This window comes from Protopterus annectens, chromosome 5.part0, assembly GCF_019279795.1.
Source record: "Protopterus annectens isolate FY-2018-M chromosome 5.part0, PAN1.0, whole genome shotgun sequence".
In the NCBI taxonomy this organism is placed as follows: Eukaryota; Metazoa; Chordata; order Ceratodontiformes; family Protopteridae; genus Protopterus; species Protopterus annectens.
In genome coordinates, this window is record NC_056735.1 from 1,771,981,551 (window position 1) to 1,772,008,239 (window position 26,689).

General features: G+C 40.1%; 1 protein-coding gene across 2 annotated transcripts in view; it reads left to right on the forward strand.

The window, feature by feature from the left end:
• DSCAM (DS cell adhesion molecule) overlaps window positions 1-26,689 on the forward strand; it is a 3,720,739-nt gene that overhangs the window by 2,761,913 nt on the left and 932,137 nt on the right. For both annotated transcript variants that reach the window (XM_044071570.1, XM_044071571.1), the window contains one exon: window positions 4,302-4,542. In XM_044071570.1, coding sequence (XP_043927505.1) covers window positions 4,302-4,542 — 241 coding nt within the window. The remainder of the gene's footprint in view (window positions 1-4,301; window positions 4,543-26,689) is intronic.

Genomic DNA, 26,689 nt, shown 5'->3' on the forward strand with positions numbered 1-26,689 from the left:
GCTGAGCCTAATAAAGCCTTAGGCACTGATGGCCATAACATTACTCTGAACTTCCAATGATGCAGAAAACAGTTTGGTCTAGAAATGATCATTAGTTGTGTAATCTTTGAAGTTACAGAATCTTGAAACTGTGTGTCCTTGGTATTCTGCTATTCATAAACAAAGCACACAGATGCATAACACATTGTGTGTACTATGCTTAATATACCTTCGGGGACTACTATGATTCATGCCCACAGCTATATGCAACAACCTACCTGTTTTAGTGAATAGTAGTCCTGAATACCTGGCAACCTAATGCACACTAGTGTTCTTACTCGGGCTGGCAGGTAGAACTGTGCCATAAGACAAGGCTACTTAATGCACTAGTGAAAGTCACTTAGTTATACCATAGTCTGACTTACCAAGTGACAATGCGCAACAATATAATAAGACATAATGTGCTATAAATAACTGCCTTACACTGCTGTGCTCGGGGCTACCATCATGCCTGACTGTGGTTAATAAAGAAATCACAGTCATTAGGCATGAGGTCAGACCAGAGGTTATGACCCTATTATTGTAATGAGGGAATTGTGTGTTGTGAAAGCCCCATTGGTGGTAGATTTCCAGCATTACCGTGTGGGTCTAGGACAAATTAGTGTGCAGTAGCTTATCTGCCTACACCACAGTCACTCTACTGCCAGTAGGGATATTCCAGTTTGTAGTTAATGTGGTATTTTATTTACTTATTTACTAACTTACTCACTTAATTTATTTTTGCTAAGTTTAGCAGTAGAGAACTGGTGTGTTCAGAAGAACAGCCCCATTGGTAGGTGTACGGCTGCCCTCTTACAGGTTACTCCACCAGAACCAGCTGGTATCTCAGTGGTACAGGCTGCTTGAATTGCATGTGACTGGGGGGGGGGTCAATCTATGTATGTACTATACTTACCTGATGGGTCAGGAACAACATGGTCCTGCTCTGCTACATAATGATCTTTCTGAATTTGTGCAAATTAGAAAATCAGACTTACTATGCGCTGCTCCACTGCAAACCCAAGCTTATAAATACTGTCCAGTGACTAACTGTACATGGTTCTGTTTGTTACAGAATTCTAATGTTTAAATGTTAGCAATACTAGTGTTGATTATGGCACTGTTAATACTTGGTTTGCTTTCCTTCATCTAAACCCTAGGACGTAGGTGAAAAAGATCCAAGACCAGCCCATTTATCCAGTTAACAAACAACCAAACACATAAATACATACATATTTTAGAAATGTAGTACATTATAGTTCTATTGTATTTCCGTATACACTATTTTTGTGCATTGCACTCCTCTTTCAGTGGCAGGTTTGGTGTATATTTTTTCATATCCATTTATTACCCAATATTTGCCAAAATATGTTTTGCAACTGTCTATGACTATCAGTTTGTTCTTAAATATGTAGACGGTTTGAACATCTTTAGAACCACAAAAAGCTAATGCCCCAAACAGAACATTTCCCATTTTTTGCCTTTGCATCTGTCAATCCTCAGTCTCCTCCTGGCTAACCCACTTGTTCCCCATCAATGAGTCAAAGGTTGAAAAGGAGAGGCTATTATTTAGATAGCCATTTGTGGGTGCTTTTGAGGCTTTTTTTCCCAATTTTTCTTTACTCTAGCTGTGGAAACCCAGCAAAGCAGTGGAGAGACTTGTGTGATAACTTGATGGCAGAGGATGTCCCATCACCTCGCAAGAGGCATTCCCTGAAAGCAGCACTGTTGTTCCCAAAGTGCTTTACCTGATCTCCACCATAGAAATCGCATTACCTAGTGGGGTCTCCATTGTTAGCAAACCCCTCCTACCACCCAGGAGAAGGGAAACACCCCTTTACCCCTTCCTCTCCATGCCTGGATTCTCCAGTGACAGTCACCTAAGTGATAGTCAAAGCTCCATCCCTCTGTGCTACCAAACCAGGATGCCCACAATAGATTTCTGCATTAGTTTTTTTTGTTTTTTTTTTACTGCTGCTGCTTAGACCTGCCTAAATCTGTCTCAGGGGAGACTCTGGGAAGTCAGGAATTGCCATGGACTTAAAATTTTAGCTACCCAATCTTATTTTTATCTGGGGTTAGAACACGTTGTAAAGCATACTATTTGATTAGTTTATGCATTTAATGAAACATAATGAAAAGGAATAATTTACCAAGCCAAATCTTTGTTATTACAAATGCATGTGCTTTGTAAGGCATGATCTGCTTTTTGTTGACTGGCAAGGTTTTCTATTCTTTGAGGGAGGCTTAAATAAACTAAAAGAATAGATATTCTAGGATAATCTGCTGCACCAAATGCATTAAAATATAACCAAACTAGTTTGACTGCATAGCTTTAATTTTAAAGACTGGACATTATTCAACATTGATAAAGTTGCTACAGCTGAAAATAGTTCTGCTTGTGAAGCATCACTTTTGTCTGAAGAGTACCCAGAGGAATCTAAAAATTCTGGTGAGGGATTTTAATTTTCATGGGTGTCTGAGTCAGTAATTGAAGGAATATATTAAGGGTGATAGTATCCTTTTAATTTATATGGTAGAATTCTTCCTTGCCTGCATCCATGCTATGTTTTGTTTAATAAATGAAATATTTGTAGCTTTGGTATGACTATGCATAGCTGTACACCTCATTGCATTGCCATGTCAATCATTGCTTTCCTCTTTTTTCATGCCTCTATTTCAAAAGGTCGTTGACTGTCATTCCTTTTAAGTGCCAGCAGTATGTGCACGTACCATGATCTGACTCAAATTGTTGTCAATTAGCAAATGTCACATTACATTTCAGACATCAGGCACTCTGACTCATCTTGTTTACTTTGTATAACTAGTATTATATACAGTCTAAACACACACACACACACACACACACACACACACACACACACACACACACACACATCACTCACATACACATGCACAAACAAATGTGCTGGCACTTGCACATATACACACGCATACACACACACACACACACACACACACACACACACACACACACACAGTTCACTTCCATACACATGCACAGACACATGTGCTTGCAAACACACACACACACACACACACACACACACACACACACACACACACACACACACATCACTGCATACCCATGCACAGCCACGTGCTTGCACACACACACACACACACACACACACACACACACACACACACACACACACGCACAGCCATGTGCTTGCACACACACACACACACACACACACACACATCACTCGCATACACATGCACAGCCACGTGCTTGCACTTGCACACACACACACACACACACACACACACACACACACACACACACACACACACACACACATCACTCGCATACCCATGCACAGCCACGTGCTTGCACTTGCGCACACACACACACACACACACACACACACACACACATCACTCGCATACCCATGCACAGCCATGTGCTTGCACTTGCACACACACACACACACACACACACACACACACACACACACACACACACACACATACATATCACTCGCATACACATGCACAGCCACGTGCTTGCACACGCACACACACACACATCACTCGCATACACATGCACAGCCACGTGCTTGCACTTGCGCACACACACACACACACACACACACACACACACACACACACACACACACACACACACACACACATATCACTCGCATACCCATGCACAGCCACGTGCTTGCACTTGCGCACACACACACACACACACACACACACACACACACACACACACACACACACACACACTCACGGACTGATTTCATTGTTACCTTCATGCCCCATCTCTACATTTCCAGTAAAAAAGTAGTAGTTCACTTTAGTGAGTCTTTTTTCTTTTCTTTTTTTTTTTTTGCAATAAATGTTTGAAATATAAATATTTATGAGTCAGGCTATGTTTCACATTAAAATAATACCCTTTATTTTTATGCTTTATTGATTCTGTTTTGTGAAATATCACAGGTACCTTGCTCTACGGGTACCTCATAGTACAGCTGAGGCTTCGTTTTACTGTGATATTTCTGAAGCAGATAGACTGTGGGGTTACAATTTATATTATTATTTAAGCCAGAAAACACTAGTGTTAATTCTGTGCACTGTAAATTGTTACTGGACATAAAGGCCTTCAGATACCAGTACTGCATATCCTGATACAAGAGGCTGCATTTATTTTAGGACAGGAGCCTAGAACTATAAATTATTGCATACCATGTGTTTTAATTGGCTTCATATTAGTAATGTTAAGAAAAAAATCTACTTGCATCTCCATTTAGAGTCCAGAAAAGCATCTGCAAAATGGAATAATCCGTGGCTACCAGATTGGCTTCCGGGAGTACAGCACTGGAGGGAACTATCAGTTTACTATAATTACAATTGACACCACGGGGGACAGTGAAGTTTACACTCTGGATAACCTGAAAAAATTCACCCAGTACGGCGTGGTTGTACAAGCCTGTAATCGTGCAGGAACAGGGCCCTCCTCTCAGGAACTCATTGCTACAACACTTGAAGATGGTAAGTCATCAAGATAATAAATGCACATGATATGCTTTTCTCCCTTAAACAAATCAACACATAAAGCTTTTGTACACCAAAGGTTTAAAATGGCTATTGCATTCTCATTTTCCAGCAGAGACCTAAATTATGATGATGAAAAACAAAAATAGTCTGATGTACTTACATATGGCACCTTTCTTTTATTTATTAAATATCTGAGTTGATTGTTGGCAAGGCCCATTGCAATAGGTTTAGCAATGTATAAAAGCAGCAGTAAAGAACACTCATGCATTTGCAGGTCACAAAACTAATATGCATGATGTATGAGATGGAAAGACACAGTGACTGGAAATTCTCACAAACTAAACAATTTCTTTTAATAACCAAAGGAAATCATCCAATGAAAGTGAGATGTTCAGCAGTGTATACTTTGTAAAAGCAAACATCCCACGCACTGCTAGTTCATTGCCATAACAGAGGCTGCGTATAGCTTTCTATCAAGCATTGTGTGTGTGGTGATTCTGTACTGCTTAGTTGACACAGTCATTACTAGAGATAGGCAATGTGATCAAATTTTGCTTCATAAAATAGTAACTTCAAAATTTGATTTCATAAAATATACCACTCTGAGAATGCCTGGAATATCCTCAAGGCATGAAGACTGTGTATTTCATTTCCTGGGAGATTAAGCAGTGAGGAGACGCTCTGCTATTTCACCTTCCTTATCAAACTCATGTTCATTATCTCCCTCTCTAAAATGACTTCTGGCTTTTGGATGGTACATCAAAAATGCAAATGCTTTTCTGCACAGGCTTACAGTTTCTGCAGCATGTTTGTGTGTGTGTGTGTGTGTGTGTGTGTGTGTGTGTGTGTGTGTGTGTGTGTGTGTGTGTGTGTGTATGTTCGCACTCGCATGTGTTTCACTCTGTCATTCTTGCCTAAGTACATGCTGGGGGGATCACTTAGCAGAAATTAAATCTTGGCATATTTTAAACCTTTCTTCTCTTCTTCTCTTCTTTTTTTCATGAGTCCTTAGCAGTTTGCCTTTTACTTTCATGTAACTCTAGCACAAAAGCCTTATCTTCTTGTACTTGCTAATTTAGTAAATGTTTTTTGTGTGTGTGTGCGTGTGTGTGTGTGTGTGTGTGTGTGTGTGTCCATATGTGTGTGTGTGTGTGTGTGTGTGTGTGTGTGTGTGTGTGTGTGTGTGTGTGTGTGTGTGTGTGTGTGTGTGTGTGTGTGTGTGTCCATATGTGGGCTTGTGTATATGCGTGTGTGTGTGTGTGTGTGTGTGTGTGTGTGTGTGTGTGTGTGTGTGTGTGTGTGCGTGTGAGTGTGTGTTGTGTGAGCTTGTACGTGCCAGACAAAAAAGACAACCGAGTGAAGTTGACAGTGATGAGTGTCGCTCTTCTTATATACATAAAGAAGATGTTGAGGCTTGGGTGTTCATTTAAGTGGTTTATTGTATACAAATACATCAGGATGGATAGCAGGAACATTGAAGTTAAACTGACTACATATTTCCATGCTCAGTCTGGCTCTTCATTGTAAGCACTGTGAGCAAGTGCAAGTACTTATATGAACTGCTGACTCACTGGAAAGCTTCTTAAAGGTATATCACACACATTAATTACATCCTCCTTTTTTACTAAGCTGTCTCATTTAAACAATGACATTTCAGTAAGTATGCAATTATACAGACACTGTTCAAAACAACAGTCATGTCTGGGTTGCCATGTATCTGAAGCTAGGTTTCAAGATGCAACTTGATCTCATGACATAATACTTAGGATTGGATTTAGCAACAGGGACAGTCACTGGGAATGTTCTGCTTGAGGAGTCTCAGGGATTGTTGACAGAATGTTCTATGGAACATGAACATTAAACAAGTCACTCTGAGAACTAGAGTTTCTGTCACAGGCAAAATGCTGTAACACTGGTTCGGACACTGGTAAAAGATGCCTCTGATTTAATCTGAATTCCATTCCTTGTGATTCTCAATGTATGATCTCGGCTCTTGACACAAACTTTTCACAAATCTGATGCAATCAAAACCTTTTGATGTCTGCATCCTCAGTATCTCCCCTTTTTTCAAAGAACTGAGCAGTTTGCTGGTTTTATCATAGTAAGACTTCTGGGACAAATGCTTTTTCAACAGTGGGGCTTTTATTGCTTTGTTGTTCTTAGCACTTGGAACCAATAACTTACTGCTGATTGGTGGTGTGGTTTTGTTTGTCTCGACATAAGTCTCTGGGCAGGTAAACCAAGATGTTTATCACAAGGAATGTTTCTGAGATTTAAAAACTTGAGAAAAACATCTATATTTTCATGTCTGGATTTCTCTAACAGCTGTTTTGCACTTTGAACTGCAAATTCAGCCAAGCCGTTTCACTAGGGGTATTCAGGACTACTCATAATATAAACTAAGTCCCACTCGTCTGCAAATTTCTTGAACTGCTGACTTATAAGCTCTGCATCACTGTCAGAAATAACTGTGCAGACTACCATGGATGGAAAAATGTTGCTTCAACTTAGTAATGATAGTATTGTAAGTTGGGAAGTAAGTCAATCTCGAACCAATTTGAATAAGAGTTTACTAACACCAAGTAATGTTGACCATTCCACTCAACGATATATGTGGCTACTATCGACCAAGGTAGTTCAGGAATCTGGCTTAACTGAAGTGGTTCTTTTGTTGATGTGGTGTTGTACTATTGCACACTGAAAAAAATGAAAGTACTTTCTCAATACCTCTTGACATAGAAGGCCATAATACTAGTTCTCTCACCCTTCTTTTGGTAGAATAATTTCCTGGGTGGCCACGATGCAAGATTTTAACATATTCTTGTTGCAAGGACTTTGGAACAATCACTTTAGGACCTTTCATGATGATACTATTGTCTGACAAAAGCTCATCTCTGTATGGGAAATGTGGTTGCACTTCAAATGGTAAATAAGATTGCTTGGAAGGCCATCCTCGACTGATAAACTGGTTGAGCTTCTGGAGAACTGGATTTGAAGCTGTGTGAGTTCTGAGCTCATCAAGACATGTGGAAGAAATATTTCTCACTTTCATGTCCTCAAAATCAAGTTGTTCATTGTAATGCTGTTCTGTGTTTTTTTTCTGGGCGATCTGGATAAGGTATCAGCTAAATAAAGAAGTTTGCCTTTTTTGTAGACAAGATTGAAATTACACTTCTGCAATTTGAGCATCATGCGTTGCAGTCTGGCTGGAGCTGTATGCATAGGCTTTCTCAAAATAATGACTAAAGGTTGGTGGTTGGTCTCAGTTTGAATAGGTCGGCCATAAATATAATCATGAAACTTCAAATAAGCAAACACAATTGCCAAAAGATCTTTCTCAATCTGGTATACTGCATCTCAGTCTGGGTAAGACTTCTCAATGCATATGCTACTGGTCAACCCTCTTGAAGAATAACTGCACCTAGACCAAACTTAGAAGCATCACATGAAAGAGTAACTGATTTGTGAACATCACAGTAGCTGAGAGTTGATGGGTGGGCAATTTCCCATTTTAGGGCATCAAATACTCTTTGGTGCTGTTCTGACCATGACCGACTTGCATCTTTGCATGTCAGCTCACTTAGTGGTGCTGAAAGTTGGCTTAAATCTGGAATGAACTCAGATAGTTGACCATGCCAAGAAAACATTGTAGGGCTTGAATATTGTTTAGAGCTGGCATCTCAAGAATCACTGTTTGCTTGGAAGGATCTGGTCATAAGCCTGAAGTGGTAAACAAGTGATCAACATAAGTAACTTCTCATAGCCTGAATTTGCACTTCTGAAGTTTCAGCCTAAGATTCACTTCATGTGATTTTCCAGAACTTTCTTGAGGTTTCTGTCAAGTTCAACTTCACCATTGCCACCTACTAGAATATCATCTACTGTAATAGCGCAATGATGGCCAGAAAAAAATCGCTCCATTGCATTCTGAAAGACTTCACTGGCAGAATTTATTCCAAATGGCATTCTCTGAAATCTGTATCTTCCAAATGGTATACTGAATGTGGTTAACAATGAAGATTGTTGGTCAAGCAAAATTTTCTAGAAGGAACTCTTTGCATCTTAGAGAGAAAAAACAGTGGTGTTTGTCATGAGGGCAGCAACTTCTTTGACTGTGTGTATTGGATGATGAGGCCTTTTTAATACTTTGTTAATATCTCTTGGATCAATACATATTCTGATATCATCTGAGCTTTTCTTATGAGCTACCATCATGGAGGATACCCATTCAGTAGGTTCTTCTACTGGACAAATTACTCCTAGCTGCACCATTTTGTCTAGCTCGGCTTTGACTCTGCTCTGCATAGGTACTAGAACTTTCCGTGCTGGTCTGACAACTGGGTTGACCTCTGGAATCTAACTTCATGGAGTACATGACTGGTAATTTGCCAAGTTTGTCTATGAAAATATCAGCATACTCAGAAAAAATAGTTTGGGCAAAATATGAACTGTTGTCATGTACGCTTACATGGTGAACTTCTTTATTAAATGAAAGCAGTGCCATTTTCAAACTGTCTCTGAGGCTTAATACTGACTGCACGTGTCTCTTAACTACAAAAAATTGCAAGTCATAGCTGTTCCCAGCAGAGTCACATGAAAACACTACTGAGCCTTCAGTTTGAATCTCTTCACCACCATAAGCAACAAGCTTTGCACACTTTGTTAAATCATGTTGTTCTGTAGCTTTTACTCTAGCAAATGTTTCTGCTGACATAACATTACACTTTGAGACAGTATCTACTTTGAGCACTACGGGACTCCCATTAATCCAAACAGTACAACAGATCTCATTTTTTGCACACAAATGTTCTGCATTGACTGTTTCATCAAGCACAGACACACCACCAACATAAAAAGTAGGGTTGCAGCTTTCTAACCGATCAATTTACCTCTTGGAATGCTGTCTTTTAATAAATGAATGTGCCTTATTTGATTTAAAAAATCTTTTGAAATTATTCCACTTATTGCAAGAATGACACTGCTGACCAAAAGCTAAGCACTTTTCTTTTTTTGAGTTCATGATTATCACCCCAATTATGACAGCTGACTATGAATCTGGGTGAGGGCACATGTTTTGACTTGCTTACTCACCCTTATGCTTCACTGTGCATGTCTGCTTCACACAGCATGCTCTAGAATTTGCTGGAAAGACTTAAGGTTTCACAGGGACTGTTACAGGACCTGCAGTAACTGCCATGTGCTTGGGCCTGTTTCTTTTAACTATGTGCTGCATACTATCAACATGAGCTTTGTCACAGGCGTTTAAAGCAGGAAGTTGAAAGGGAGTTAGAAACCACTACTCTTGTGGTGGATAGGCTACCTAGTACTTACCACTCCCACTGATAAGCTGAGACGCTTCCCTCTAACACAGAAAGGTCTGGGGAACTCAGAAACCACAATGCAGTCCTGAATACAGCAAATCTGTATCTGGACTATTCTAGTAACAGGAAAGGCAGGAAAATAAGCTAGAACTTTTTTTTTTTTTTTGAGGTATGATTGACTGATATGCAGATTTTCCAGTGACATCATGCATAAGCTTGGTACCCTAGAACAGGTCTTATACATTAAGCCTAAATTAAGGAAAAATTAAATCCAAGATCACAGAAATAAATAAATAAATAGAAGATATTCATTTTACATACCACAACAAAAAGAGCACGTGGCACAAGCATACAGGATGTACAAAATCTGATGTAACTTAAAGGCATTGGGAGGGTGGCCTAATGGTTAAGTTGTTTGCCTTACAAATACAAGGTGCAGAGTTTGAGTCTCACAAGGGATAATTGGCTAGGCTTACAATGGCTCGCAAGGGCAGTTAGCTTAGTACTAACCTATAAATTACTATGCTTATGTATTTTTTACATTGTTTACAAATCTCAGCCACTTGTGACATTCTGACAGGCACACATATATGATAAAAGTGAGACACACTGTAAAGATAACAGGCTAAACCAACATTTTTAAATTAGGCACAATGATATTTCTGAGCTAGGCATGGCTTTATCTATTCCTTAAGGAATTTGAGATTATCAAATGCAATAATTTACATTAGGGAGATTTTTCAAGTGCCTCTTGGATCAAAACTGTCTCACATACAGCTACAGAGAGAGAGAGAGAGAGAGAGAGAAAGATTGTTCAGTTTGATGGCAGCATTAACATCCAATGGCATAAGTAGATTCATGTTCAGATTCATTCAGGGTTGGGAGGGTGGCCTAGTGGTTAAGGTGCTTGCCTTACAAACACAAGGTTTGAGTCTCACAAGGGTTAATTGGCTAGGCTTAAAATGGCTCGCAAGGGCAGTTAGCTTAGTACTAATTTATGAACCTATGCAATGTTAATTTGTTCACTAGTGAAGGGCAGTACCTGTCTTTTATGCAATTCAAAGGGGAGTGTATTGAATGGGTAAGTGGACCTTTCAGTGTCAGGAAGACATTTTGTTCTTTAAATGAAGTTGCCATGGTGTTCAAATGGAACTAGCAAGATGGATAAATCATAGAATTTTGTTTTCAGAAGGGACAATGAGAGATAACAGTATACAAGCACTGCAATTAGATTAAGATCTCCATTCTTCTGACCCTGGGAAAAGTTATAGAAAAGCTCATGGACTTCCAACTCTCACTATTAATCAGTAAATGCACTCTCCTCTCACACAAACATGGTCTCTGGTCAGAGTGTAGCACAATGATAGCAATATATACCTTGACAGACAAAATCATATTAGCAGTGAATAGAGGACTGCTCAAAGGCACCATTTTATAGACCTTTTTTTACTTGTGTAATTAATGCTAATGTTTAATTACATAATTCACTTGAAGTTAGGCTGTACTGACCTGCCGAAAGCATGATGAATATTCATGAGACCTGTGAGGGCATCACTGTGAATATTCATTAAATATTCATACACGTCACCAGGTGTTGGGTGGTGGGCAGAATTAAGGCACGCCTCTCTACTGCGCGTTCGTGATGTGCACTAGGCTACAATTATGCTGGCACTGCATTCATAAAATCTTGAATCATAGAATAATAATTCTATTTTATGTTAACCCCAGTACAAATCTGCTTTGTTATTTTGAAGTAAAGCAGTCTTGTGTCTCTGATTTCTGTAGTTTAGGTTTAACGTATTAGGTCAACATTCCAATTGCTGGGTCCTGAAGCCTTCACTATTTTACAAAGGTTGTTTATGATAGGCTTTACTAGAAAGGCTCACCCAGGCTCTGCTACACTTTGCTGTGAGGGAAAGGTTAGTTTGCTTTGTATTTGTTGTATTTTGTATTACTTTATTGCCTTTTTCTATTTTGAATACTGTGATTTGTTTTCTTTACCTTTTGTTTTACTTGTATTCTGCTTTTAACTGCATATTAAAACTTGAAAAGTTACCACAGCTCTGTATCTTGTGAGTCAGGCAGAATTTTTTTCCCCACCTTCGCACCCAGTTACTGTTGTGTTCTTAAACACACCTGTCTTTCTAGTTGCCTGCCCCTTATGTTAATTTGACCATATATCTCATTTCCTCTCTGCTTTTACTGGCTTGTGTGAGTAAGTGCAAAATTATCATTTTGTGAAATCACTCCCTTTCAACTATTTAATTTATTGGCCATCCTACTGTATTCCGTAGTACCAGAATACACAAGTGACCATCCCCTTTTAATCTATCTTGCTGTTTTAAAAATAGTGAATCTCCACTAAAACTTTTTAGACAAGTAAAACTTAAGTTACCTACTTACATATCTAACTCCTCTAGTGCACACTGCAGTGTTTAGGGTAAACCATTTTTTTCATCTTACCTTTAAGCATCCCTGTGACTAACACTTGCTCTAAAATCTGCTAGAAAGCACTGATACAAGCACTCAACTCTCCTTGTTAATAAAGAGATATCAATCATAGGCACTAAACAGCCTATAATTGCAAGGTACCTTGCTAAGGTAAGGGAAAATAGCTACTGTACTTTACAAAAAAAAAAAAAGCACCAAACCAGGCATGCCCAAGGGTCAGCTTCTGGTGATTTCTCCTGTTCACCTGGTGAATCTGGGCATACTGGGACAATGCAGCAATTACCTCATGTACACAGACAACCTTCTCCTCCAACCACCCAACACTGCAACCTGCAAGAGATGCACTTACATAGCCAAACTGGAAGCAAAGCTCTCTCCACCCAAGATTGTGCCAGACAGTCAAGAGGAGAAAGTTAACACCTGCACTACACCTCAAGCAACACATAGCCCTTCTAAACCCACACCACCAACACACTCAAATAGCAACACTAAACCCTCATATGTGAAGGCCCTTAACAGTAACCTGCCCAAGCAACAAGGACCTCCGAAGCTGAAACGCAAATACCAATCACAACCAAATTGTCACATAGCTCACAACACCAGTCTGCCACCCAACAACAGCCCCTAAGACAAGACAATCTACCCAACACTTTAGTCATAGGTGACTCTATAGTCAGGCACACTGACGTCCCACTCACCAGGCTGAACAAGGAGAAAATTACAGTCAGCTGCCTGTCAGGTGCCAGGATCCACCACATAATGCATGCACTCAAGTCACTCCACAACAAGTACAAATATAACTCTATCATTATCCATGGTGGAGTGAAGGACTTGAGACGTACCTCCCTGGACTACATGAAAAGAGACATGGAAGAGCTCTCGGATCATGTGACCCAGGCAGGTATGACCCTAGCCCTGAGTAGCATTCTGCCTTCGCCCAAAATGATACCACAGTATAAGGACAAAATGATTGACTTCAACAATTGGCTAAGCTTCTGGTGTCATTCAAAGGGGATCCAGTATTTGTCTGCCTGGGATGACATGATAAACATACCATGATGCTTTGCCAGAGATGGTCTACACCTGCTACCCCTGGGATTCAGGTTATTGGCTAAGACTCTTGCCACCCATATAGTGCCTTTTTTTAGGCAAAGTTCCAAAGACAAAACCACCACTGTAACAGGTACAAGCATGCAAAATCTGAAGGTAATGCTACTCAATGCTAGAAGTCTAAACCTCAAAATGCACTCTCTCAAGGCACTCCTAAAAATGGAGAGCATTGATATCTGTGCAGTAACTGAGACCTGGTTCAAGGCTCCAGAGAGCACCCCTGCAATAGCAGACTACAACTATTACTACACTTTTCGGCCACCAAACCATGACCGAAACACTAAAGGTGGAGGAGTGTCCATATTCACCAAAGAAATTCATGCCACCAGACGAGTTGCCCAACACAATGTGTCTGAAATTATCCAGGTGCAACTAACACTAGGTAAGACTGCAATACAAATTCTAGCTTGCTACAGATCCCCCACCATGCCCCAAGATTCTCACTACACCTTTCTAAACATACTGGAAAATATTAAGATACAACCAAACACCCTAATACTGAGTGATTTCAACTACCCTGCCATTAACTGGGAAAACTACTCATGTACCAACACCTTTGCCCAACGGTTCTTGGAATTCATAAATTCCAATGCTCTGGATCGACTAATCCATAGCCCTACAAGGGGCTCCAATATCCTAAACCTGGTCATTACCAACATGGGATATCGATGCTCCATACCTACACCCCCTTGTTGGTCAGGTCTGACCATAAGCTAATCACCCTTGACATCCACATCCCTCCCCCACCCCCAGTAAGGAAACCTCCATAAAAAAAAACATTTCCAAAGCCAATTTCATGCTACTCAAGTCAGAAGTGACAAACTTCATGACACCCATGCAGATGGGAACTGAATGTTCGACTGCTGAATCCTACACTAAGGCACTGTATGAGCACATTCACTCGTGCATGAATCGTGCCATACCAAATAGAACCAAGACGCTCTCTCTCAAAAATGGAAGCCAATCTTGTGGTCCCCTGCCATAAACAAACTTTACAATAAAAGGAAGAAACTGTTGCAGAAAAGAGGAAAATCCCAGGTTGCAAAAAACTCCCTTACCAGCCTCAGTAAGAAGCTGAGATCCCTCATAATATCCTCCAAAGCTAGTTACAAAAATAAAATTGCCAAAGATTCCAAAGACAACCACAAGACATTCTGTAGTTATGTCAAGAATCTAAATGGCAATGCTCAAATCTGCTCTGAGCTAGAACAGAATGGCATTAAATATACTGATCACAAGCATACTGCTAGTATCCTGGCAGATCAATTCAGTGATAACTTCACCCCCCCTCTCACCCCCTAAAGGGCCCATCTCAATACCGAAAGATTGCCAAATTCCGGTAATGATGGCCACACAGGTAAAAGCTGGACTCTCTAAAGCTAAGAATACAGCATCCATGGGACCAGATGACATCTTGGGCTGTGTACTACATGAATTACAAAATGAAATGGCACCTCACCTAAGTGTCATGTTTAATCATAGCCTCACCTCAGGCTTCATGCCCACTGAGTGGTCCACAGCTACAGTTATCCCACTCCACAAGGAGGGATCCACCTTGGATCCTGGGAACTACTGCCCCATCAGTCTGATGAGCCTGATCTGCAAGGCCATGAAACATATCATCATGGAACTTATAAACAAAGACATTGGCAGCTTTCATACACTGGACCCCACCCAGTTTGGGTTCGTGAAGGGCTGATCTTGTCTTCTGTACCTGAATGACTTCTTCAAATCAGTCTCCAGAGCTGTGGATGAGGGTAAGGAGATCCACACAGCCAACCTGGACCTCGCCAATGCCTTCGACACCATTCCCCACTCTGGAATCATAGATAAACTTACTAAGTTGGGCATTAATCCCTACATCACTCAATGGGTTGCCAACTGGCTTACTGACAGAACCCACACTGTAAAAGTAGCCGACTCCAAATCCAGCTCCAGCCAAGTGACAAGTACAGTACCTCAGGGTTCAGTCCTGGGGCCGCTCTTGTTTGGCATCTACTTCTCTGAAGTACAGGCCAACACTAAGGGACTGTGGCTAACAAAGTTCACAGATGACTGCAAACTGGGAGCCATTATTGAATCCCCAAATGATGTGGATATTCTACGAAATGGCCTTACAGAAACAGATGCTTGGTGCCAGAGCCATGGACTCAAGCTCAATGTCAAGAAATGTATAGTTATCCCCTTTTGGAAAAAATATGTACCCATGAATTACCACATAGGTGGCAGTACACTAAACATCAAAAGTGTGATAAGATACTTAGGGACACAGGTGGCCAGTGGTTGCACCTTCAATAACCAAATCGTCATAACAGTCAGGAAATTCTATGTGGCACACCTCATCACTAAGGGCTTTTCATTCAGAAAAAAGGAGGTCATTGTCCCACTGTACTCATCCCTCATTAGACTCATTATAGAATACAACACCCCATTTGGTATTACCTCTAAAGACATCTGCACCAACTGGAAAGGCTGAAGAAATACCTCACTAAAAGAATCACAGACCTGAAGCAGATGTCCTATGCTGAACATCTAAAAAAACTCCAGCTATACTCTGTTGCATATCGTCTACTCAGTGGCGATCACTGCTTAACATACAAGGCCACGTCAAACCCAGAGCTGTTGGACATGCTCCACTTAAAAAAATCCCAATCCCTCAGAGCCACACACTGCAGGGATCTAAACCTTGTCATCACAATGAATAAAACATGCTGGAGGGATAGGTTCCTAACCCAGAGACTCCCCAGACTCTGGAATAGATTGCCCATACATGTCAACCAGAGCACCTCTTTGGCCCTCTTCAAAAGGAACCTTGAAGATTGGATGGGAGATAGGAAATTTACCCTGGGGATCACGTCAGTCACCCTGCTAGACAGGGGTCCTTGGAAGTAAATATTGGGGGAAGAAGTATCCAGAGAATTGTTATGGGTAGGCTTGTATAGGCCCTAGGGCCGATAGCCTAGTACCAACCTATGAACCTATGAACCTATGTATTTGTTTCAGGTTTCTCCAGAAAATAAAAGTAGAGTGAAACATTATCAGCTTATCAATATGAATGGCTTAAAAATGATCATTTTCATTCCAGCTTCATGTGGACCATGCTTTGTGCTCACTCTTCACCCCCAATGCAAGCTAGCATTGCCACCTATCTGTTTTTTTTTTTCCTGGACTATCTGGAAATCAAACTGATTGTCCAGTAGTCTGGAAAACACTGTACAGTCTCTGATATTCTGATTCAAAAAAGAAACAGACTATTAACATTTGTTACATCTCTGGATTTACTATGCTTTCTTTTTACAAAATGCATAGTAAATCCACAGGAAAAAAGCATCAATATTGGAAAAAGGGGGTGATCCCCCGCATCTGATGTGACAAGTGGAAAATGGGCAAGACATGGGAGGCATTAGCAGGGGTGCAAGGGGTGTGGCCTAAGTCTGGTTTTCGCCACAATGAAAGGTGGCAACCCTGATGCAAGCAAGGTCTTCACCAAGCACTCTCATCTTCATTGGTTTTATTTCTGTCATCACAACTTTGAAATTAGAATAATACCCTACCCGTTCTGATAAGTGGTGACATAATGTAGAAACAGTCCGTAATTTTCTGCAGGTAACTCGGTGTGTTAAAATTGATTTTACCAAGATTCCTTTGACAATGCAGTCTGCTGCTTAATTAAAAACAGCTGATTATATGTCTGCAATTATAATACAGAGTTTGGCAAAGATGCTGTTTTCAATAAAAAAGTGTTACAGGGTTGTTAATCTATTTTATTCTAGTCTCACTTTTAGTGTACTTTGTGTATTTAGGTGACTGTGCAGTTGGGTAAGTCATTCTTATAATTTGTACAAAGGAGTTATGCTATTTTGAGTTAAAAAAATAAAAAAGCTGTAAAGGTTCAAGTTTTACAGATTTTTGAATCATTGATCTGTTCACTCATTTACTCATTCATTTACTCTGAGTACTTTCTTAATTCATTTCAGGGTTGTAGGGGAACATGTAGAATCACCCACAACTTTGTAGGTTCAAGGCAAAGCAGCTAATCCTGTATAGAGTGCCATCTGTCATACAACACACACACACACACACACACACACACACACACACACACACACACACACACACACACACACACACACACACACACACACACACACACAAATTCACTCACCAACAGCATGCCTTCCTTCAATCAACTTGGCTGATTGGCAAGTTAACTGCCATGTCGCTTGCTTCTTTGATTTAGTTGTGCAGAGGTGTTATTATTTATTTCACTTTATTCTATTAATCCTCTTCTCGGGTCTGAAAAGAATGGAGTTTATCACCAGCACATAATCCTAATCCTCTGGACTAGACTGTCAGTCATGTAGTCTGGCAAAATTGAACTGTGTTAAGAGTTAAGCACACTGCATTTGTGCTTATTTGAATGCAGAACTATTTATCCTACTGGCTAGAATGTTTGCTGCTATTCACCATTCTATTTCATTCAGCTTTGATTTGATACATTGCATTTTTCTCTGAATGATTTAATCAGCATTTGCCTTTTCCTCGGATACTTTGTTTCCAAGGTAGAGCATACCTCAAATTAAGTGGAGCAGTTGATATTTTGAAATATGTCTTTATTGTTTGTTGCCTTTTTCAGGCCATGTGGCATTGTGCCATCATACAAACACAGAAGCCTACTTAAATTCCATGTTGACCTCTCTATACTCATTTGCAGGTGCACCAGTCTTCATATAAGTTCAGCTGTAGCATTTGCTATAGAGTTTTAGTCCCACCTCCACAAGTGTACAAAAGTTAAAGTCCTTACTATATCAAAATATAATGGGAAATTTAAAAATACACCACTTAGTCATCCAACAATATAAGGTCAGCAAGGAAGCAGAACTAACCAACAGGAAGGTCAAAGCTAAACATTAATTAAAACTAACATATAAAACTAAGGATGAGTACTAATCCCTATTTAGTTACATTAGAAAATTTAAATAATGTTCTAATCTAATCCTAAATGGCATTATCTGCGCTGATCCTAAAGATGCACCTAGCTGACTTGAAGATAGATATAGTGCTAACTTTGGGTTCATATTACATTATCGAATTGTTAAAAGTTTGAACATCATATAGTCGAAGCCATATGATCAAACTTTTAACAATTCAAAAACCTAAAAAAAACAAAAAACAAACAACAGAAAAAAACTACCTAACCGTTTAAACGGGGGGGGGGGGGGCAAGCACCCCTGCACCCCCTACAAGCCCTGCTCTTTAAATATACCAACTGTGAGATCGCACTACAGTGCAGGAAGGGAAATCTTCCCACTCCCACTGTACAGAGATCTCCGTTGAAGCATTCAAACTTTTAAAAGTTCGATCATATGGTGCTGACCATATGACATTTGAACTTTTAAAAGTTCGATAACGTAATATGAACCCCTAACTTTACCCCAGAAATGATCACAGAAGTTTCACAAATCTCTGAGTCTAGTGCACTCCCATGGATCATTACGGAATATATGGAATATATTTTGACCATGTTGTTAAAACTAGAAAGACCTCTTCCATGGTTTCAGACAATTTACCTGGTTACCTAATAAACAGTGCCAAATGTGCCCTCAAACCCTCTTCCACTTGATTAAATTAAGCCTGGTGATTCAGTGTGTCACTGAGGTAAGGAAAGCAGCTGTTAGAATTCCCATTCACAAAGTAGGCCCTACCACATGTCCTAGGATTGATCAACCCATCAACCTAACTGGCACAGTTTGGAAGGCCATGGTAGTAGAAATTTACAAATTTGCTCTGAGCTACTGTACAATGGTACCTCCTATACTGAGCCAACAGATATTGCCAATATACTGGCCGACAGATTTAGTGCCAACTTTACGCCTCCTTCCCCACCAAAGGACCAATCCCAATACCAGTAGATTGCCAGGCGCCCAGTATTACTGCTGCACAGGTTAAAACAGCACTGTCCAAGGCCAAGAATACAGCTTCTATGGGACCTGACAATATCCCTGGCTGTGTTCTACATGAATTTCAGAACTGAACTGGCACCTCACCTGTGTGCCCTGTTCAATCACAGCCACACCTCAGGCTTTGTCCCTACCAAATGGCGCACTGCTACAGTCATCCCTCTCTACAAAGGAGGAGTGATTAATGACCCCGGGATCTATCGCCCCATTAGCCTGACAAATCTGATATGCAAAGCTATGGAAGCATCATCATGGACCTAATAAACAAGGATGTAGGGAATCTCCAAACTCTGGATCCCACACAGTTTGGTTTTGTGAAGGGCAGATCATGCCTGCTCAACCTGGTCGACATTTCTGAGTCAGTCATCAGAGCTGTGGATGAAGGCAAGTTGTTTCATACAGACTATCTTGATCTGGCCAAGTCCTTTGATACTGTTTCCTACTCAGGAATCATAGATAAACTCACTAAGCTAGGCATCAACCCCTTTATCACTAGGTGGGTTTCAAACTGGCTAACAGATAGAACCCACAGTGTGAAAGTAGCTGACTCTAAGTCAGACTGCTGACCAGTCATGAGTGGAGTCCCACAGGGTTGCGTCCTGGGACCTCTCCTGTTTGATATCTACTTCTCTGAAGTCCAGGCATACACAAAGGGACTCTGGCTGACAAAGTTCACAGACAATTACAAGTTGGGAGCTATTATTAACTCCCCAAGTAATGCTGACATCCTACAGAAAGGCCTCACTGAGACCAACGACTGGTGTCAGAACCATGGCCTTAAGCTCAATGCCAAAAAGTGTGTCGTCATCCCCTTTGGGAAAAACCCAGTTCCCATGAATTACCACATCAGTGGTAGTCCACTGAACATAGAAGGCATTATAAGAGATCTGGGAACACAGGTTGAAGGCAACCTCTCTTTTGACCACCACATTGCCACTGTGGTCAGAAAGTACTTCTGTGTGGCACATCTCATTACTAAGGGTTTTGCATCTAGGAAGAAAGAGGTCATTGTCTCCCTCTACTCTTCCCTCATTAGGCATATCATCGAGTACAATGCCCCATTTGGCATGTACCTCACTAGACACCTGCAACAACTGGAGAGGCTGCAAAAGTACCTCATAAAGAGGATCCTTGGCCTTAAACACTTATCCTATATAGACAGACTCAAAAAACTCCAAATATTCCCTGTCTCATGTCATCTACTTAGAGACGATCTCTGCTTAACTTACAAAGGCATGTCTAACCCAGCTCTGTTACAAATGCTACATTTAAAAAAATCCCAATCTCTTCACACCACATGCTCCAGAGACCTCAACCTCATTACCACAATCAACAGAACATGCTGGAGGGACATGTTCATAACCCAGAGACTGCCTGTGCTATGGAATAGACTTCCCATACATGTCAAACAGAGCACCTCACTGGCCCTCTTCAAGAGAAATCTTGATGAGTGGATGGGAAATAGATAATTCACCCTGGGGATCAGTCCAGTGGCTCTACTGAACAGATGCACTGGGAACTAAGGTCGGGTGGCATGATGCCAGGGTAATCCTTTGGGCTAGACTTGTGAAGGCTCCAGGGCCATTAGCCTAGTACACACCTATGAACCTATGAACCTATAATCCATCTGTATTAAGTCATAATTATGCAGTACTATGCCCCTTTTAGCATGCACCTAGCCAGACATATAATCCAGCTAAAAGAGCCCCAAAGTTCCTTACTAAAAAGATTATTGGAATAAAAACCCTTAACTATCAATACAGATTTGAACCCCTATTTCTGTACTTTTTCTCATATAGGCTGCTACAAGGAAAGTTATGTCTTGTATTCAGTGCCATAAAAGACCTTCATCAAATGGATTTCTTGTTCCTCCATAAGACAAACAGCTCCCAAAACACTTGTTCTATGGACCTGATCCTCCACCAAGTAAATTAAACTCATTGGAGTAGATTATATTACCCATTGATTACCAATACCTCTATAACAAATTGCCTTTACATATTAAACAATTACACTATTGCACCTTTCAAGAAGTTCCACAAATTCATCCTGGGTGGGCATGTTTTGTCTTCTTGGAAGTGGAAGGGTCATCTTGAACTGCCCATTGGCAAGGCACATACTGTTTCTTTATTCATTTGCCTTATGACTCTTATGAACCTATGATTTACACAAGGCAGGATCTGCTTTTGTAGGAGTAGAGAAGAGAAATATGGGGGTCTGTGATGTTTTGTCAAGTAGGGGTTACAAAAAATCACCTATAGGAACTTACTGGTAGTCTTGATGGCTTAATTATATGCATCACCTACTGAAAAGGTGTCCAAATCTTTAAAAGTTAAGCAAGTAAGTACAAAGAGGATCAGTACAGTTCAGGTGTTATGGAGCAGCAGTCTTTAGGGAGATGTCCCAGAAGTTAAGGTGTTACCTAATCCACTAGCACCTCTCTGGACTAACAGCAAAAATGTCTCATCCCAGTGCAGAACTGGCCAAAACTTGGGAAACCATGACTGCAACTTAGAAATGCATGGACTAGAATAGGAACTAAGAGGAGGAGACTAGCAAAACAGACGCTGAATACTTATCATTTAATTCCACAATCTGTAGATTTAACAGATATATATATATATATATATATATATATATATATATATCTGTAGAATTGTCCCATGAAGGAGTGAGCATTAATTTCAGTGAACCAAGATGATCTACCTTTTTAGAATGAACATGCAAAAAAAAAAAAAATCACAAAAAATGCTAATTATATATACCACCTCTGAGATCACACAACAGTGGGGAAAGAGCAATTTTTCAGACCCCACTGTACACAATCTCAGACAGAGAGCAGCCCATCAGCCAGAAAAACATGAAAAATGCTCATAAACTATTTTAGCTAGTTTTGAATTTTGATGGCATTGTCAGCAATTACATTTTTATGTCCTCACTTGTACTGTCGTAAAACAGAAACAATGTCATATATTGTTATTTATTATATTTACTTGTTTGCTAAACTAGGTAGGTGAGCTGATCCAAAATCTTCCCTTTTAAAAAAATGCTAATGGCATTATATGTACTCCCTGTGAGGTAAGGAGGTACTGCCAGCATAACTAGCTGGAATTGTGCAAATAATTATATGTCATTTTTGAATATCAAACTAATTTATAAAAGATGTTTGTGTTACAAATGTATTAGAACTGTATATCATGTGTATATCAAACTGCTTTGTTCAGATGTTTGTGTTGAAAGGGTATTTGTAAAGTGCTTATGCTTAAAATGTATCCACAATGTGTCCTACTGGAAGATAACATAAATGTACATGCACTATTGTAACTGTTTAAATGTATGTGCTTAACAGAGAAAACTGGAGGGTTAACCTCAGTCCAACAAACTTTAGAAAAATATTTGAAATGAATTAACTTTATAGGATAGGCCATAAAGATGATTCAATGCAGCCAGAGATACAACATGTGCACTAGGAACATTTCTGTATTGTCTTTGGGGTGAGCTAATTGCTAGTCTGGAAGCATAAAGAAATGCAATTGTTTTATGACTTCCAGCACCTGCCAAAGAGCTGAGGAAAAGCCATTGTCTGGGTATTTTTCAGGTAGATGCTAAATACTGCCAGCTACCAGCAATGGGGGGGGGGGGGTTGTATGAGAACTAGAACTCAAATGACCAGAAATGCTGCTATTCTGCAAGCTATCCCAGCAGTAATATTTTAGATATTATTTTGAGATGTTTCTCAGTGAGACAGAACATGCTGCATTCTGTCTTGGACCTGACAAGAAGAAGAAGAACCATTGACCACATCTGCCTTGCTCTAAGTAAGTTATTAGGGTATAGTAACTACCTTAGATACAGTCAGGAATATAACAAAGCTTAGTTTAGATTTTATTATTTTTAATTTGTGTGAGCCTGTACTGCAATGTTATTTTAAATATTTACTGTCTTTTGAACTCTGATGTCACTGTGAATGTATATACTGAGTATTTTAATGAAATTGTATTATTTATTATTAAATATATTTTAAACCTTTCATTGTGACTGATCTGTGCAGAGATATTTAAGTTTTGAGAGTACTTATGTATTTATTTGGTGACACTGTGTGGGCCACTCCTAATAGCCTTGCTCTTGGTCAAACTGCCAATTGTATTAGTAATAATATTACACAGTAAGATTGGACACCCTTTGTTAAGGCCCCTAAAGTAACTGAAAAGGAGTGACTGGTGACAGTGGTAACTACCTCATAGTCTGGGCAGAAGGGGGCATAACTAGTAAACCTTTGCCAGCCTTTCTCAGGTGTGTGTGTGTGTGTGTGTGTGTGTGTGTGTGTGTGTGTGTGTGTGTGTGTGTGTGTGTAAATCAAACCTCAGAGTGTGTGTGTCAGTTACTTGGGAAGGGATACAAAGCACTGGTTGGGCAGAGAGGGTGCTGGTCTTGGCTTGGCCACTCAGCTGAGATCTCAACTCTATTGCTAGGCCAGTGGGAAGTCTTATTGGGGTTCTGGAGAAAGAGGGAGAAACCAGCCCCAGACTGACTGTGGCCTCTGTGTGCTCTAAAGCAAAATTGCACTTGATGAAGAGAGCTGCATCTGGAAATACCGGATTCACGAAGGCTTGCACGGAGTCTAAGAGTAGTGTAAGACTCCATGCAGCCTTCGCGATCCAGGAACAGCCCAAAGTCCGTGTAAGAGCCAAGCTAAAACGGCTCTTACACGGAGTGGGCGTGGATAAGCTAATCACCTCACTTGCAGCCGAATAGCATGCAAATGAGTGTGATTAGTGATCTAGGAAGCCCAGAACAGCCCGTGTAAGAGCCATTTTAGCTGCAGAAATGTACTCAGTTGACAACTGAGTACGTTTCTGCAAAAACTGCAATGGAGGGTGCATATGTGCATATGTGTCAGGCAGCATTACAATGGCCAAATATGTGGCCATTGGCAAAGTAACCTGATGCAAATATATTAAAAATTTATTTTTTTTTTTCGGCGATTGCCGATGTTTAAACCCAGTGCAGCCCCGCGCAAACGGGCTGCGCTGTATAAAGCATAAAAATGAAGGTTTTAAACCTACAAATGTAGGTTTTATGCAATACATGGAATGTCAATGCAGGGACCAGCAGACCAAAACCAACATGGCCACCGTGTAGTGGTTGCTAAGGGGGGAAGCTGAGTCTAAGAGATGTAACAGCAACCAACAGCAGCATCAAATTGAATGAAACAAACCACAAGAACAGGATTCAGGATACAACAGATTTATTCCGGTACCTCGGCCCAACAGCCTTCAAAGGAATAAACATCAAACCACCAGATGCATTATATATAGATTTCAGATTTTGACAAATTTATGGTAGATCTTCACCAAAATAGGTTTGGCTTAGAGTTCACACATGTCATTAACAAACATGAAATCCAATTTTTGGATATTTTGTTATATGTGGACAAACAAGGAATTGTCCAATTTAAACCATATAGTAAGGAAGTAGCTTCTAATAATTTTTTGCATGCATCTAGTGCACACCCTATGCATCTTATTGAGGCACTTCCTTATGGTGAATTTAAACGAATATATGAACACACTTCTGAACATAGGTTTTTGAAATTGGAATTTGACAATGTTTGTAAGAGATTGTTGGATAGGGGTTATTCTGAGAGTTTAATTAGGAAGAGTCGTGCAAGATTTGATTCTAAGCATCATGTTACAAAGTTATCTTATATCAATCCAATTCATAAACAGATGGATACTAATGATGACAGATTATTTTTTGTTACTAAATACTCTCTATTTTCGGACACTTTAAGTAACATTGTCAATTTCTTATGGCCTATTGCTCATAAAAATGAGGAGATTGGGCATCTTTTTCCTGAACATGTTTCCTTTTCATATGGCAGATATGCCAATCTTAAGGAAGTTCTTAAACCTAGACATTTGCAAAGTGATATTTCTTTGTTGGATTCTGATATGCAATATGACATGTTTAAATGTGGTAAATGTAAGATATGTGTGAGAGTGAAAAATCTATCAGGCAGTACCATTAATGGGGTTAAATATTTTGCACAACATAATTTCAATTGCAGTTCTTGTGGTGTAGTTTATATTATTGGTTGTGATTGTGCTTTGCCAAAATATTATATAGGTCAGACAAAATGCCAATTAAAAATACGGGTATTAGAACATATTGGCGATGTTCGCAATGCTAGGATAGATAGCCCTATATTTGAACATTTTCATATAGCACACAATGGGTCTATTGACTCATTATTCTTTTGTGCTTTAGCCAAACCCAATGTACCTTATGGAGTTAATTTTCAGCAGAGTTTATTAAATCTAGAAAGTAGATTTATTTTAAAATATGGTACTCTCAAACCCCGAGGTTTGAATTTGGAAGTGAATTTAAACATTTAATAGTATCTTTCTTGTGTTTAGTAATGAATAATTCGATGTATTGTAAGCTTTATATGTTTTTTACATTTGTACAAATTTTGTCTGTGCCTTTAACTCTCTGGAGCTGTTTAATACCATTTCAATTATATTTAATTGTTTAATTGTTGATTGTTGGGTAGCACCAGTATATATAATGCATCTGGTGGTTTGATGTTTATTCCTTTGAAGGCTGTTGGGCCGAGGTACCGGAATAAATCTGTTGTATCCTGAATCCTGTTCTTGTGGTTTGTTTCATTCTAAGAGATGTAACTAAGCATTAGTAGGCAATCTGATGCAAATGAGTGTAAGGATACTGAATTCCACTGTCACATAGCAAATGAGCACATTCTGAGTAGTGTAAGAGTTACATAAGGGGGAGGAACAGAGTAGGAGATAGGTGACATCACAGGGGGGAATGGTAGAAATAAATGCAGTTCATTGGAGGTTAGAGTTACATGACAGATGTCAGACAGATATCATGGAAAGAGGTGTGCCACTAAGTAAGCATGAGAAAGTCAAGAAATGGAAGGTGTACACTGTTGCCTACACCAAAGTTTCTTGCTGGATGTGTATGCTTGCGTGTGCACAGCCTTGAGTAAGGCAGTGTCTTGTGGCGTGTAAGGCAGTGTGCGCGCGTGTAAGGCAGACTGAACATGTGGGAGCGTGTTGTGAGATGTTTAACACCGTTTGCGCGGGTGTGCACGCGTTTTAAACCGAATAAGCAGATTCTGAACTATGTAAGTATGTGTGCGCGCGTGTCAGCCACTGTGAGCGTGTTTCTGCTGGTTTGCACACGGCTCCTCCCTGAGGAAACAGAAAGGAAAAAGGAAGCAACAGATTTAGTAGGAAGTTAGCAGGGAATACTGCTGGAGCTAGCAGGTGA